The sequence below is a fragment of the Lampetra planeri genome, unplaced genomic scaffold, assembly GCF_965212315.1.
Source record: "Lampetra planeri unplaced genomic scaffold, kcLamPlan1.2.h2 scaffold_506, whole genome shotgun sequence".
Classification (NCBI taxonomy): domain Eukaryota; kingdom Metazoa; phylum Chordata; class Hyperoartia; order Petromyzontiformes; family Petromyzontidae; genus Lampetra; species Lampetra planeri.
Window position 1 is genome coordinate 32889 of NW_027615329.1, and position 14541 is coordinate 47429.

The following is a 14541-nucleotide window of genomic DNA, read 5'->3' on the forward strand; positions in this document are numbered from 1 at the left end:
ATTAACCATGCGAAAAAGATTTAACTACACTTAGTTGGACCATCTTATTTGACAGACAACTATTACAGGTTATTGATAGACAGCCAGTTTTGTTTTACCAGGTTTAGTTTTTTTTCACACTTTTGTTATGTAGGCTAGGCGTAGTCACAAACCGTACCTCTCCATAACAAAGGCTCAGTCTTTTGTTATGCAGTCTATTCTTAGGCTTAAGCCTCACCTTACCATATTAATAAAAAGTGTGCCGTACTTAGCCCTTCCCCTCTTCAACCATTATATATACGGAGTGGTAGCTCTTGTAATCTCTCATTTACTTGATACAGCTGTCGTGGCTGTGACGGTTCCACCTGAAGACGGAAGCTTGTGTTGCCTCCGAAACGTCGTGATTTTTATTTTATTTAACTTTTATTAATTTTAATTTTTTACCTACACGGTGACTTTACCGAAAAAACCTAAGAATATGAACCAGAGTTTGTGTTCGTGGCCAGATTAAAAAATGTTGTTCATTTATTGGTGGGAACCCGATTTGGTCGTGGTCAGAAGCGTTCGTGACCAGAGGTTCTGCCGTACCTCCACACGGGGTCCAACTGATGGCGGGTCACACGAGGCGGTACTCACGAGGAGGTATCAGCGTCGTGGTCCTTGTAGTGGGCACCGTGGTAGTGGTGGTAGTAGGCACCGTGGTAGTCGTTGTAGTAGGCACCGTGGTAGTTGTGGTAGTAGGCACGGTGGTAGTGGTGGTAGTAGGCACGGTGGTAGTGGTGGTAGTAGGCACCGTGGTAGTTGTTGTAGTGGGCACGGTGGTAATTGTAGGCACCGTGGTAGTTGTGGTGGGCACGGTGGTAGTGGTGGTAGTAGGCACCATGGTAGTTGTGGTAGTAGGCACCATGGTAGTTGTGCCGGGAGGCACGGTGGTAGTTGTGGTGGGCACGGTGGTAGTGGTGGTAGTAGGCACCATGGTAGTTGTGCCGGGAGGCACGGTGGTAGTTGTGGTGGGCACGGTGGTAGTTGTAGGCACCGTGGTAGTTGTGGTGGGCACGGTAGTAGTTGTGGTAGTAGGCACCATGGTAGTTGTGCCGGGAGGCACGGTGGTAGTAGGATTAGTAGACGTGGCAGTAGTAGTAGTAGTAGTTGTGGCGGGAGGTATGGTAATTGTAGTAAAAGGTGTGGTGGTAGTAGTAGTATTAGGTGTGATGGTATAACCGGTGGTAGGCGTGGTACCGCTACTTTCCCAGCTCGTACTTATTGCAGTGATCTCAGAGAGAGTACTGGAACCAGGCGGAACGGCAGTTGTAGGATTAGTAGGCGTGGCAGTAGAAGTAGTAGTAGTAGTTGTGGCGGGAGGTATGGTAGTTGTAGTAGAAGGTGTGGTGGTAGTAGTAGGTATGATGGTATAATCAGTGTTAGGCGTGGTACCGCCACTTTCCACGCTCGTACTTATTGCAGTGATCTCAGAGAGAGTACTGGAACCAGGCGGAACGGTAGAGCTCGTTTCGATAGGTTCCTTCGTGATACTCGTTGTGATCATTGCGGTGGTGGCGGTGGTGGCGTAACTTGGGTCATCGGTGGTGACAGCGCTCGTTACGGTAGACTCGGACGAACTGCTCTCTGCAAAGACAGCAGAGGTACGCAGATAGGTGATCGTGAGTCCAGTACCACTCGAGCCAGTACCACTACTGTCAGCCACCAGTGGAGTGAAGGAGTGAGACCAGTGCCACTACTGTCAGCCACCAGTGGAGTGAAGGAGCGAGTCCAGTACCACTACTGTCAGCCACCAGTGGAGTGAAGGAGCGAGTCCAGTGCCACTACTGTCAGTCACCAGTGGAGTGAAGGAGTGAGACCAGTGCCACTACTGTCAGTCACCAGTGGAGTAAAGGAGTGAGACCAGTGCCACTACTGTCAGTCACCAGTGGAGTGAAGGAGTGAGACCAGTGCCACTACTGTCAGCCACCAGTGGAGTGAAGGAGCGAGTCCAGTGCCACTACTGTCAGTCACCAGTGGAGTGAAGGAGCGAGTCCAGTACCACTACTGTCAGCCACCAGTGGAGTGAAGGAGTGAGTCTAGTACCACTACTGTCAGCCACCAGTGGAGTGAAGGAGTGAGTCTAGTACCACTACTGTCAGCCACCAGTGGAGTGAAGGAGTGAGTCCAGTGCCACTACTGTCAGTCACCAGTGGAGTGAAGGAGCGAGTCCAGTACCACTACTGTCAGCCACCAGTGGAGTGAAGGAGCGAGTCCAGTACCACTACTGTCAGCCACCAGTGGAGTGAAGGAGCGAGTCCAGTGCCACTACTGTCAGCCACCAGTGGAGTGAAGGAGCGAGTCCAGTACCACTACTGTCAGCCACCAGTGGAGTGAAGGAGCGAGTCCAGTACCACTACTGTCAGTCACCAGTGGAGTGAAGGAGCGAGTCCAGTACCACTACTGTCAGCCACCAGTGGAGTGAAGGAGCGAGTCCAGTACCACTACTGTCAGCCACCAGTGGAGTGAAGGAGCGAGTCCAGTACCACTACTGTCAGCCACCAGTGGAGTGAAGGAGCGAGTCCAGTACCACTACTGTCAGCCACCAGTGGAGTGAAGGAGCGAGTCCAGTACCACTACTGTCAGCCACCAGTGGAGTGAAGGAGCGAGTCCAGTGCCACTACTGTCAGCCACCAGTGGAGTGAAGGAGCGAGTCCAGTACCACTACTGTCAGCCACCAGTGGAGTGAAGGAGCGAGTCCAGTGCCACTACTGTCAGCCACCAGTGGAGTGAAGGAGCGAGTCCAGTGCCACTACTGTCAGCCACCAGTGGAGTGAAGGAGCGAGTCCAGTACCACTACTGTCAGCCACCAGTGGAGTGAAGGAGCGAGTCCAGTGCCACTACTGTCAGCCACCAGTGGAGTGAAGGAGCGAGTCCAGTACCACTACTGTCAGCCACCAGTGGAGTGAAGGAGTGAGTCCAGTACCACTACTGTCAGCCACCAGTGGAGTGAAGGAGCGAGTCCAGTACCACTACTGTCAGCCACCAGTGGAGTGAAGGAGCGAGTCCAGTACCACTACTGTCAGCCACCAGTGGAGTGAAGGAGCGAGTCCAGTACCACTACTGTCAGCCACCAGTGGAGTGAAGGAGTGAGTCCAGTACCACTACTGTCAGCCACCAGTGGAGTGAAGGAGCGAGTCCAGTGCCACTACTGTCAGCCACCAGTGGAGTGAAGGAGCGAGTCCAGTACCACTACTGTCAGCCACCAGTGGAGTGAAGGAGCGAGTCCAGTGCCACTACTGTCAGCCACCAGTGGAGTGAAGGAGCGAGTCCAGTACCACTACTGTCAGCCACCAGTGGAGTGAAGGAGTGAGTCCAGTACCACTACTGTCAGCCACCAGTGGAGTGAAGGAGCGAGTCCAGTACCACTACTGTCAGCCACCAGTGGAGTGAAGGAGTGAGTCCAGTACCACTACTGTCAGCCACCAGTGGAGTGAAGGAGTGAGTCTAGTACCACTACTGTCAGTCACCAGTGGAGTGAAGGAGTGAGTCCCAGAACTCACCACTTTGGTACTGGTACTAGTACCACTACATAATTCATAATTCACTGCAGTCAGTCACCAGTGGGAGCGAGTGGGTAAGTCCAGGACTCACCGTAGGCTGGTAGAGTGAGTTCCTCTGGTGCCGTGCTGGCTATGAGGCATGGGTTCGACCCCGGGCGCTAGTGATGGCTGCATTTGGCGATGTGTTCACTACCTCGCCTGCTCTGCAAGAGGTTCGTGGGTTCGATACCTGGACCCTCACTTTCTGGCCTGTCTACCAGGCGAGGTAGTTAACAGCTCGTCAAATACAAGTATTGTCAAGGTCTGGGATCGAATCCACGACCTCCTGTATACCAGGCGAGGTAGTTAACATCTCATCAAATACAGGTATTGACAGGGTCTGGGATCGAACCCACAACTTCCTGTCTACCAGGCGAGGTAGTTAACATCTCATCAAATACAGGTATTGACAGGGTCTGGGATCGAATCCACGACCTCCCGTATACCAGGCGAGGTAGTTAACATCTCATCAAATACAGGTATTGACAGGGTCTGGGATCGAATCCACGACCTCCTGTCTACCAGGCGAGGTAGTTAACATCTCATCAAATACAGGTATTGACAGGGTCTGGGATCGAATCCACGACCTCCCGTATACCAGGCGAGGTAGTTAACATCTCGCAGCCACCGCCAGTTTACCTGAAACAATTTCCGTCGATTGTTGGGATGTTGAAGACATCCAGTGAGATGTTGTCCAGGACTCGTCCGCTGTCATGTCGGAGGTTACGGTTGAAGGCGACTGTTGATTGGTGGTGAGGAGGTTGCACAAACTCACTGCTACCATCTGGAGGGGTGAGTGGGTTAGGTGAGTGGGTTAGGTGAGTGGGTTAGGTGAGTGGGTTAGGTGAGTTGGTTAGGTGAGTGGGTTAGGTGAGTTGGTTAGGTGAGTGGGTTAGGTGAGTGGGTTAGGTGAGTTGGTTAGGTGAGTGGGTTAGGTGAGTGGGTTAGGTGAGTGGGTTAGGTGAGTGGGTTAGGTGAGTGGGTTAGGTGGGTGGGTTAGGTGAGTGGGTTAGGTGAGTGGGTTAGGTGGGTGGGTTAGGTGGGTGGGTTAGGTGGGTGGGTTAGGTGAGTGGGTTAGGTGAATGGGTTAGGTGGGTGGGTTAGGTGAGTGGGTTAGGTGAGTGGGTTAGGTGAGTGGGTTAGGTGAGTGGGTTAGGTGAGTGGGTCAGGTGAGTGGGTCAGGTGGGTGGGTTAGGTGGGTGGGTTAGGTGGGTGGGTTAGGTGAGTGGGTTAGGTGAGTGGGTTAGGTGGGTGGGTTAGGTGAGTGGGTTAGGTGAGTGGGTTAGGTGAGTGGGTTAGGTGAGTGGGTTAGGTGAGTGGGTTAGGTGGGTGGGTTAGGTGGGTGGGTTAGGTGAGTGGGTTAGGTGAGTGGGTTAGGTGGATGGGTTAGGTGAGTGGGTTAGGTGAGTGGGTTAGGTGGGTGGGTTAGGTGAGTTGGTTAGGTGAGTGGGTTAGGTGAGTGGGTTAGGTGGGTGGGTTAGGTGGGTGGGTTAGGTGAGTGGGTTAGGTGGGTGGGTTAGGTGGGTGGGTTAGGTGAGTTGGTTAGGTGGGTGGGTTAGGTGAGTGGGTTAGGTGAGTGGGTTAGGTGAGTGGGTTAGGTGGGTGGGTTAGGTGAGTGGGTTAGGTGAGTGGGTTAGGTGAGTGGGTTAGGTGAGTGGGTTAGGTGAGTGGGTTAGGTGGGTGGGTTAGGTGAGTGGGTTAGGTGAGTGGGTTAGGTGGGTGGGTTAGGTGGGTGGGTTAGGTGGGTGGGTTAGGTGAGTGGGTTAGGTGAATGGGTTAGGTGGGTGGGTTAGGTGAGTGGGTTAGGTGAGTGGGTTAGGTGAGTGGGTTAGGTGAGTGGGTTAGGTGAGTGGGTCAGGTGAGTGGGTCAGGTGGGTGGGTTAGGTGGGTGGGTTAGGTGGGTGGGTTAGGTGAGTGGGTTAGGTGAGTGGGTTAGGTGGGTGGGTTAGGTGAGTGGGTTAGGTGAGTGGGTTAGGTGAGTGGGTTAGGTGAGTGGGTTAGGTGAGTGGGTTAGGTGGGTGGGTTAGGTGGGTGGGTTAGGTGAGTGGGTTAGGTGAGTGGGTTAGGTGGATGGGTTAGGTGAGTGGGTTAGGTGAGTGGGTTAGGTGAGTGGGTTAGGTGGGTGGGTTAGGTGGGTGGGTTAGGTGAGTGGGTTAGGTGGGTGGGTTAGGTGAGTGGGTTAGGTGAGTTGGTTAGGTGAGTGGGTTAGGTGAGTGGGTTAGGTGGGTGGGTTAGGTGGGTGGGTTAGGTGAGTGGGTTAGGTGGGTGGGTTAGGTGGGTGGGTTAGGTGAGTTGGTTAGGTGGGTGGGTTAGGTGAGTGGGTTAGGTGAGTGGGTTAGGTGAGTGGGTTAGGTGGGTGGGTTAGGTGAGTGGGTTAGGTGAGTGGGTTAGGTGGGTTGGTTAGGTGGGTGGGTTAGGTGAGTGGGTTAGGTGAGTGGGTTAGGTGAGTGGGTTAGGTGGGTGGGTTAGGTGAGTGGGTTAGGTGAGTGGGTTAGGTGAGTGGGTTAGGTGAGTGGGTTAGGTGAGTGGGTTAGGTGGGTGGGTTAGGTGAGTGGGTTAGGTGAGTTGGTTAGGTGGGTGGGTTAGGTGAGTGGGTTAGGTGAGTGGGTTAGGTGAGTGGGTTAGGTGAGTGGGTTAGGTGGGTGGGTTAGGTGAGTGGGTTAGGTGAGTGGGTTAGGTGAGTTGGTTAGGTGCGTGGGTTAGGTGAGTGGGTTAGGTGAGTGGGTTAGGTGAGTGGGTTAGGTGAGTGGGTTAGGTGGGTGGGTTAGGTGAGTTGGTTAGGTGAGTGGGTTAGGTGAGTGGGTTAGGTGGGTGGGTTAGGTGGGTGGGTTAGGTGAGTTGGTTAGGTGAGTGGGTTAGGTGAGTGGGTTAGGTGAGTGGGTTAGGTGAGTGGGTTAGGTGAGTGGGTTAGGTGAGTGGGTTAGGTGAGTGGGTTAGGTGAGTGGGTTAGGTGAGTTGGTTAGGTGAGTGGGTTAGGTGGGTGGGTTAGGTGAGTGGGTTAGGTGAGTGGGTTAGGTGAGTTGGTTAGGTGAGTTGGTTAGGTGAGTGGGTTAGGTGAGTGGGTTAGGTTGGTGGGTTAGGTGAGTGGGTTAGGTTAGTGGGTTAGGTGAGTGGGTTAGGTGAGTGGGTTAGGTGAGTGGGTTAGGTGAGTGGGTTAGGTGAGTTGGTTAGGTGAGTGGGTTAGGTGAGTGGGTTAAGTGAGTTGGTTAGGTGAGTGGGTTAGGTGAGTGGGTTAGGTGAGTGGGTTAGGTGAGTGGGTTAGGTGAGTGGGTTAGGTGAGTGGGTTAGGTGAGTAGGTTAGGTGAGTGGGTTAGGTGAGTGGGTTTGGTGAGTTGGTTAGGTGAGTGGGTTAGGTGAGTCGGTTAGGTGAGTGGGATAGGTGAGTGGGTTAGGTGAGTGGCTTAGGTGAGTGGGTTAGGTGAGTTGGTTAGGTGAGTGGGTTAGGTGAGTGGGTTAGGTGAGTGGGTTAGGTGAGTGGGTTAGGTGAGTGGGTTAGGTGAGTGGGTTAGGTGAGTTGGTTAGGTGAGTGGGTTAGGTGGGTGGGTTAGGCGGGTGGGTTAGGCGAGTGGGTTAGGCGAGTGGGTTAGGCGAGTTGGTTAGGCGAGTGGGTTAGGTGAGTGGGTTAGGTGAGTGGGTTAGGTGAGTGGGTTAGGTGAGTTGGTTAGGTGAGTTGGTTAGGTGAATGGGTTAGGTGAGTGGGTTAGGTGAGTGGGTTAGGTGAGTTGGTTAGGTGAGTGGGTTAGGTGAGTGGGTTAGGTGAGTGGGTTAGGTGAGTTGGTTAGGTGAGTGGGTTAGGCGGGTGGGTTAGGCGGGTGGGTTAGGCGAGTGGGTTAGGTGAGTTGGTTAGGTGAGTGGGTTAGGTGAGTGGGTTAGGTGAGTGGGTTAGGTGAGTTGGTTAGGTGAGTGGGTTAGGTGAGTGGGTTAGGTGAGTGGGTTAGGCGGGTGGGTTAGGCGAGTGGGTTAGGCGAGTGGGTTAGGCGAGTTGGTTAGGTGAATGGGTTAGGCGAGTTGGTTAGGTGAGTGGGTTAGGCGGGTGGGTTAGGTGAGTGGGTTAGGTGAGTGGGTTAGGTGAGTGGGTTAGGTGAGTGGGTTAGGCGGGTGGGTTAGGCGAGTGGGTTAGGCGAGTGGGTTAGGTGAGTGGGTTAGGTGAGTGGGTTAGGTGAGTGGGTTAGGTGGGTGGGTTAGGTGAGTGGGTTAGGTGAGTGGGTTAGGTGGGTGGGTTAGGTGAGTTGGTTAGGTGAGTTGGTTAGGTGGGTGGGTTAGGTGAGTGGGTTAGGTGAGTGGGTTAGGTGGGTGGGTTAGGTGAGTTGGTTAGGTGAGTGGGTTAGGTGAGTTGGTTAGGTGAGTGGGTTAGGTGAGTGGGTTAGGTGGGTGGGTTAGGTGGATGGGTTAGGTGAGTGGGTTAGGTGAGTTGGTTAGGTGAGTTGGTTAGGTGAGTGGGTTAGGTGAGTGGGTTAGGTGGATGGGTTAGGTGAGTGGGTTAGGTGAGTTGGTTAGGTGAGTTGGTTAGGTGAGTGGGTTAGGTGGGTGGGTTAGTTGAGTGGGTTAGGTGAGTTGGTTAGGTGAGTGGGTTAGGTGGGTGGGTTAGGTGAGTTGGTTAGGTGAGTGGGTTAGGTGGGTGGGTTAGGTGAGTTGGTTAGGTGAGTTGGTTAGGTGAGTTGGTTAGGTGAGTGGGTTAGTGAGTGGGTTAGGTGAGTTGGTTAGGTGAGTGGGTTAGGTGGGTGGGTTAGGTGAGTTGGTTAGGTGAGTGGGTTAGGTGGGTGGGTTAGGTGAGTTGGTTAGGTGGGTGGGTTAGGTGAGTTGGTTAGGTGGGTGGGTTAGGTGAGTGGGTTAGGTGAGTGGGTTAGGTGAGTGGGTTAGGTGAGTGGGTTAGGTGAGTTGGTTAGGTGAGTGGGTTAGGTGGGTGGGTTAGGTGAGTTGGTTAGGTGGGTGGGTTAGGTGAGTTGGTTAGGTGAGTGGGTTAGGTGAGTTGGTTAGGTGAGTGGGTTAGGTGAGTGGGTTAGGTGAGTTGGTTAGGTGAGTGGGTTAGGTGAGTGGGTTAGGTGAGTGGGTTAGGTGAGTTGGTTAGGTGGGTGGGTTAGGTGAGTGGGTTAGGTGAGTGGGTTAGGTGAGTTGGTTAGGTGGGTGGGTTAGGTGAGTGGGTTAGGTGAGTGGGTTAGGTGAGTTGGTTAGGTGAGTGGGTTAGGTGGGTGGGTTAGGTGGGTGGGTTAGGTGGGTGGGTTAGGTGAGTGGGTTAGGTGAGTTGGTTAGGTGAGTTGGTTAGGTGAGTGGGTTAGGTGAGTGGGTTAGGTGAGTGGGTTAGGTGAGTGGGTTAGGTGAGTGGGTTAGGTGAGTAGGTTAGGTGGGTGGGTTAGGTGAGTGGGTCAGGTGGGTGGGTTAGGTGAGTTGGTTAGGTGAGTGGGTTAGGTAGGTGGGTTAGGTGGGTGGGTTAGGTGAGTGGGTTAGGTGAGTTGGTTAGGTGAGTGGGTTAGGTGGCTGGGTTAGGTGAGTTGGTTAGGTGGGTGGGTTAGGTGGGTGGGTTAGGTGAGTGGGTTAGGTGAGTTGGTTAGGTGAGTGGGCTAGGTGGGTGGGTTTGGTGAGTTGGTTAGGTGGGTGGGTTAGGTGAGTGGGTTAGGTGAGTGGGTTAGGTGGGTGGGTTAGGTGAGTGGGTTAGGTGGGTGGGTTAGGTGAGTGGGTTAGGTGAGTGGGTTAGGTGGGTGGGTTAGGTGAGTGGGTTAGGTGAGTGGGTTAGGTGAGTGGGTTAGGTGAGTTGGTTAGGTGGGTGGGTTAGGTGAGTTGGTTAGGTGAGTGGGTTAGGTGGGTGGGTTAGGTGAGTGGGTTAGGTGGGTGGGTTAGGTGAGTTGGTTAGGTGAGTTGGTTAGGTGAGTGGGTTAGGTGAGTGGGTTAGGTGGGTGGGTTAGGTGAGTTGGTTAGGTGAGTGGGTTAGGTGGGTGGGTTAGGTGGGTGGGTTAGGTGAGTGGGTTAGGTGAGTTGGTTAGGTGAGTGGGCTAGGTGAGTTGGTTAGGTGAGTGGGTTAGGTGGGTGGGTTAGGTGAGTGGGTTAGGTGAGTGGGTTAGGTGAGTGGGTTAGGTGAGTTGGTTAGGTGGGTGGGTTAGGTGAGTTGGTTAGGTGAGTGGGTTAGGTGGGTGGGTTAGGTGAGTGGGTTAGGTGGGTGGGTTAGGTGAGTTGGTTAGGTGAGTTGGTTAGGTGAGTGGGTTAGGTGAGTGGGTTAGGTGGGTGGGTTAGGTGAGTTGGTTAGGTGAGTGGGTTAGGTGGGTGGGTTAGGTGGGTGGGTTAGGTGAGTGGGTTAGGTGAGTTGGTTAGGTGAGTGGGTTAGGTGAGTTGGTTAGGTGAGTTGGTTAGGTGAGTTGGTTAGGTGAGTGGGTTAGGTGGATGGGTTAGGTGAGTGGGTTAGGTGGGTGGGTAGGTGAGTGGGTGGGTGAGTGGGTGGGTGTGTGAGTGAGTGAGTGGGTGGGTGGATGTGTGAGTGAGTGAGTGGGTGTGTGAGTGAGTGGGTGTGCGAGTGAGTGAGTGGGTGTGTGAGTGAGTGGGTGGGTGTGAGTTAGTGGTAGGGTGAGTGAGTGGGTGTGTGAGTGAGTGGGTGGGTGGGTGTGTGAGTGAGTGAGTGGGTGTGTGAGTGAGTGGGTGGGTGTGAGTGAGTGAGGATGTGAGTGAGTGATAGTGTAAGTGGGTGGGTATGTGAGTGAGTGGGTGGGTGAGTGAATGAGTGGAATTCAGGAGGTCCCCTGGACCGGCTCTGGCTCCAGTCACAATGAGGGGTGATCACACCTCTACAGGAAGTGGCTCTTCTTCTGTATAAGAGAAGGATGGGGCTTGAGAGCGTGCCAGTGAGGTGTCCCAAGCTGTTTTGGACTCGGAGGAGTGGTGGTCGTGGTTACTTATGCCCCCACCGTGGAGGGATGCAGGCAAGGCCGATGAGTCAGATGCCTTCTATGACCTCCTGTCACAGGTGCTGGCTAAAGTGACCCCTCGGGATATCCTGCCTGAGTCGGTCACGATGCTGGCACTTGGGCTGGATTGATTTGAAGGCATGGGCCAGATCAGCTCAATAACAACGGTAGGAGGCTGCTAGATGTTTGTGCAGCCCATGGGCTTGTAATTACCAACACGCTGTTCCGGCATCGGCGCATCCACGCAACATCGTGGATGCACGCCGGGTCCAAGCAAGAACATGTGCTGGACTACATAGTGACGGAACAGCGGATACGGGCCCATGTCCTTGACACCAGGACCTACCGTGGAGCTGATCTGCCCACTGACCATCGGCTTGTCATCTGTAAGATGCGCCTGCCATTCTTCCACTTTAGTGGTGGGTGTACACCCAGGACCCCATTCAAACCTAAGGCGGCCTGGTCTCGGCTAGCTGATGAAAGTTGCAAGCGAGAATGTCAACATCGCTTGCTGCTGGAGTTGGCATCGTCCCCCACTCCTCCTGATACCGAGGGGAAATGGGCGAGGTTTAGGACTGTGGCTCATGCAGCTGCAATGGCTGCTTTGAGTGCACAGTCCAAACCTGCCCAGAGACCCTGGCTGACAGAGGAGGTGTTCAGGCTGGCTGAGAAAAAGCGACAGGGCCACTCTAATCGTCTACAGCATCCCACGTCAGAGAATGAGGAGGTTTACCGCAGCCTTTGCTCGAAAGTTCGGAGAGCCGTGAGGCGCTGCAAGGATGGGTGGTGGTCGCGGGTGCTGAGGAGATGGAGTCTGCCTCAGTTGCTCACGATCACAAATCGCTCTTCAACTCCAACAAAAAAGTTACTTGCAGTGCCACACCTATCACCATCCCCTGGGAAAGAACGGTGATCTGATCTCCGACCTCCAGGAACAGGTTTTTAGATTTTCTGAAGCATTTCTGTGAGGTCTTGGGATGAAGGGAAATCCCTCAGTCTGGAAAAGACCATGGGGCAAAGTGGGGATGACGCTGCTGAGACTGCAGTGCCTCAAATATTGGAAGAAGAATTCACCCCCTGTGAGTGGCTGGCTGAGGTGCCATCTGTTGAGGAAGTACTGAAGGCGATCCGGAATCTGAGACCAGGAAAGGCACCGGGCAGAGATGATCTCCCAAGCGAAATGCTGAGAGAGAGTGGCGTTTGTGCACAGACTGCCCTACGTAACATCATAACAACAGTCTGGACCACTGGAGGGGTTCCACAGGATTGGAAGGATGCCCTGGTGGTCCCCCTCTTTCAGAAGGGGGACCGCACAGACTGTAACAACTACAGGGGCATCTCACTCCTCAGTGTGCCGGGAAAGGTCCTGGCAAGGATTATTCAACATCGCCTTCCTAGGCACGCTGAGGAGAGGCTTGTGGAGCCTTAATGCGATTTCAGGAAAGGGCGGTCCTGCACAGATGCCATATTCTCTGTCTGTCTGCTACAGCAGAGGTGTAGGGAATTCCAACAAAACCTACATCTCTTCACCATTGGAACCTCATTTGCCAGTTGTGTTTTTTGTTTGCGTTATGGCTGCAGGTATTGTGGTCTATGAAAACTTGACTCCTTGTAAAAAAAGTGTCAGTTTTGTTGCCAGACAGAAGGGTAAAAAAACAATTATCATATTTTTTACTGGAAAATGAGGTTCCAATGGTGTAAATGCTTCACCCCGAGCTCTCAGACTCTGATGGTGCATTGTCTTTGAGTTGTGCGCCTTTTGGCGTCATCTGGTCCAACCCATGTGAGACTAGGCTCTAAGGAAAACTGTCTCGGGTGTGGACCAATCAACTTCAAGGACAGTGCGCATACATTACCAGAGTTGTGTTTTTTTGTTTGCATTATGGCTGCAGGTATTGTGGTCTATGCAAACATGACTCCTTGTAAAAAAAGGTGTCAGTTTTGTTGCCAGATAGAAGGGTAAAAAACCAATTATCCTAAATCTCTTCTTTATTGACCTGGTCAAGGCCTATGATACCATCAGTAGGCCTGGGCTCTGGGTTGTTCTTCGTGCTTTCGGAGTCCCTGCCCCTCTGCTCACGATCATTAAGGACCTTCATGATGGTGAGCGGGCCTGGGTAAAACTGCGTAGCTGGGAGTCGGAGCCATTCCCTGTTCACCATGGGATGCGACAGGGATGTCCTCTGGCTCCCACATTATTTATTTGTCGACCACGTAGTTGGAAAAGCTTTCCATGGCTGTACCGGAGGAATTTCCATTTGGTACAGATGCTATGGGAGGCTGATCGATGCCTGGGTGCGGTCAAGGGATGGCTCCCTAATGCTCAACCACGTTATGTATGCCGATGATCTGCTAATTGCTGCTCACCAGAGGTGTGGACTCGAGTCATGTGACTTGGACTCGAGTCAGACTCGAGTCATGAATTTGATGACTTGCGACTCGACTTGGACTTGCATAACAATGACTTTGTCCCACCTCTGCTGCTCACTCTGAGGAGGAGTTGGAGACGCTGCTGCTGAACCTGGAGCTTGCCACTAAGAGGTGGGGCCTTACCATCAGCCCCACCAAAACTAAGCACCTGCCTGGGTATTTTGTGTCGTAAAAATGTTGTGTCATCAAGGTGGAACATCTTCGTCGGTTAGAAACATTGAGGCTGGCCTGCCTACGATCCTTCCTGGGTTTAGCCAGGCTGGATTGTGTGAGGAGCTCACAAATCCTTGAAAAATCTGGGCAAAGTCCCATCGGTGAGCTCCTCCGGCAGGCAAGGCTGCGTTGGCTGGGCCATGTAGCCCGCATGCCCAGCCACCGCATGCCCAAACAGCTTTTGTTCGGCCGGATCGAGGGGGCTAAACGGGCGCGGCACGGGCTAGAGAGGAGATGGAGTGACGCGGTACAGCAGGACGTGGAGCTGAGTGGACTTGCCGATGACTGGTACCAGCGGTGTCAAGATCGGCCTCTGTGGAGGAGGCTCGTGAAGGACGCTACTGGGCAGTGCCAGGCTAGGTGCACCTTGAGGCTACTGGGGAGTTGGAGGCAGTCGCCCTCCAACAACAACGGAGGGCGGAGGAGCGACGCTCACAACAACGAGCGGAGCGCCGGGTGGCTAATGCACAGCAAGTTGGCACAGTAGGGGGCACGGGTGGTGCATCAGCCAGTCGTCTCAGCCAACCCGTGGCACCTGCTGGGTCTGTCCCGTGACCTCCTGCCAGCGGGCGTTTGACACTTCACGTGGCATCCTCAACGTGCACCTAGCCTGGCACAAGCGTCGTGGTGACGAATGTTGTTGTTGTTTAATCAGTGGGTGGGTTGGTGGGTCAGTGAATGAGTGGGCGAGTGGATGAGCGAGTGGGTGTGAGTGTGTGAGTTAATGGTTGCCACGGTAGCCATGGTAACCGTGGTAACGACGGTAACCATGGTAACGACGGTAGTGAACTCACCAGGCCGAGGGGGGACAGCCCCCCACGGAGCCCCGTCATGGTCCCCTCGCCACCCAGAGCCCCCCCCCCCACCAGACCCCTCAGGTTGTCCAATCAGTGGCCCCACACACTCATCGGTGGCGACTTGGCGAGACCCGTTAGCCAATCAGCAGCAGCAGCAGGAGGCACCTTCACAAGTAGCTGGGGTAGGGGAGATGGTGGATTAGTGAACGAATCTTCTTGGTTCTTTCGGTAAAGTCATCACGTAGAAGGGAAGTAATAAAATAATAAAAATAAAACAATAAAAAGAACAAAAATGCATTAAATAAAAAAAAATGAAAAAAAAACCCTAAAAAAAATAACAACATGAAGACATTTCGATGTAAAGCTTTCGTGACTGCAGGGATTCATCTTCTTGGTTCTTTCGGTTAAGTCGTCACGTAGAAGGGAAGTAATAAAATAATAAAATAAAACATAATAACATAATTCTCACGACGCTGTCTTTCCGACAGACCTGTTCTCCACCTGAGGACGGCTGCTTGCGTTGTGGCCGAAACGTCGTGAGAATTATTTTATTATGTTTTATTTTTATTATTTTATTACTTCCCTTCTACGTGACTTTACCGAAAGAACCAAGAAGATGAATTCCTGCAGTCACGAAAGCTTTAAATCGAG

General features: G+C 53.2%; 1 protein-coding gene across 2 annotated transcripts in view; it reads right to left on the bottom strand.

The window, feature by feature from the left end:
* Nucleotides 1–14099, bottom strand: part of LOC144741330 (adhesion G protein-coupled receptor F5-like) — a 46603-nt gene extending 32504 nt beyond the window's left edge. Inside the window, exons 1-3 of one of the 2 annotated variants that reach the window (XM_078623910.1) lie at nucleotides 13888–14098; nucleotides 4200–4344; nucleotides 616–1605 (exon numbers count right to left, since the gene is read on the bottom strand). In XM_078623910.1, the coding sequence (XP_078480036.1) occupies nucleotides 616–1605; nucleotides 4200–4344; nucleotides 13888–13926 (1174 nt within the window). In that variant the 5' untranslated portion in view covers nucleotides 13927–14098. Of the gene's footprint in view, nucleotides 1–615; nucleotides 1606–4199; nucleotides 4345–13887 lie in introns of both variants that reach the window. The other variant, XM_078623911.1, reaches the window with a different exon arrangement.
* Between the last annotated feature and the right edge of the window lie 442 nt (nucleotides 14100–14541).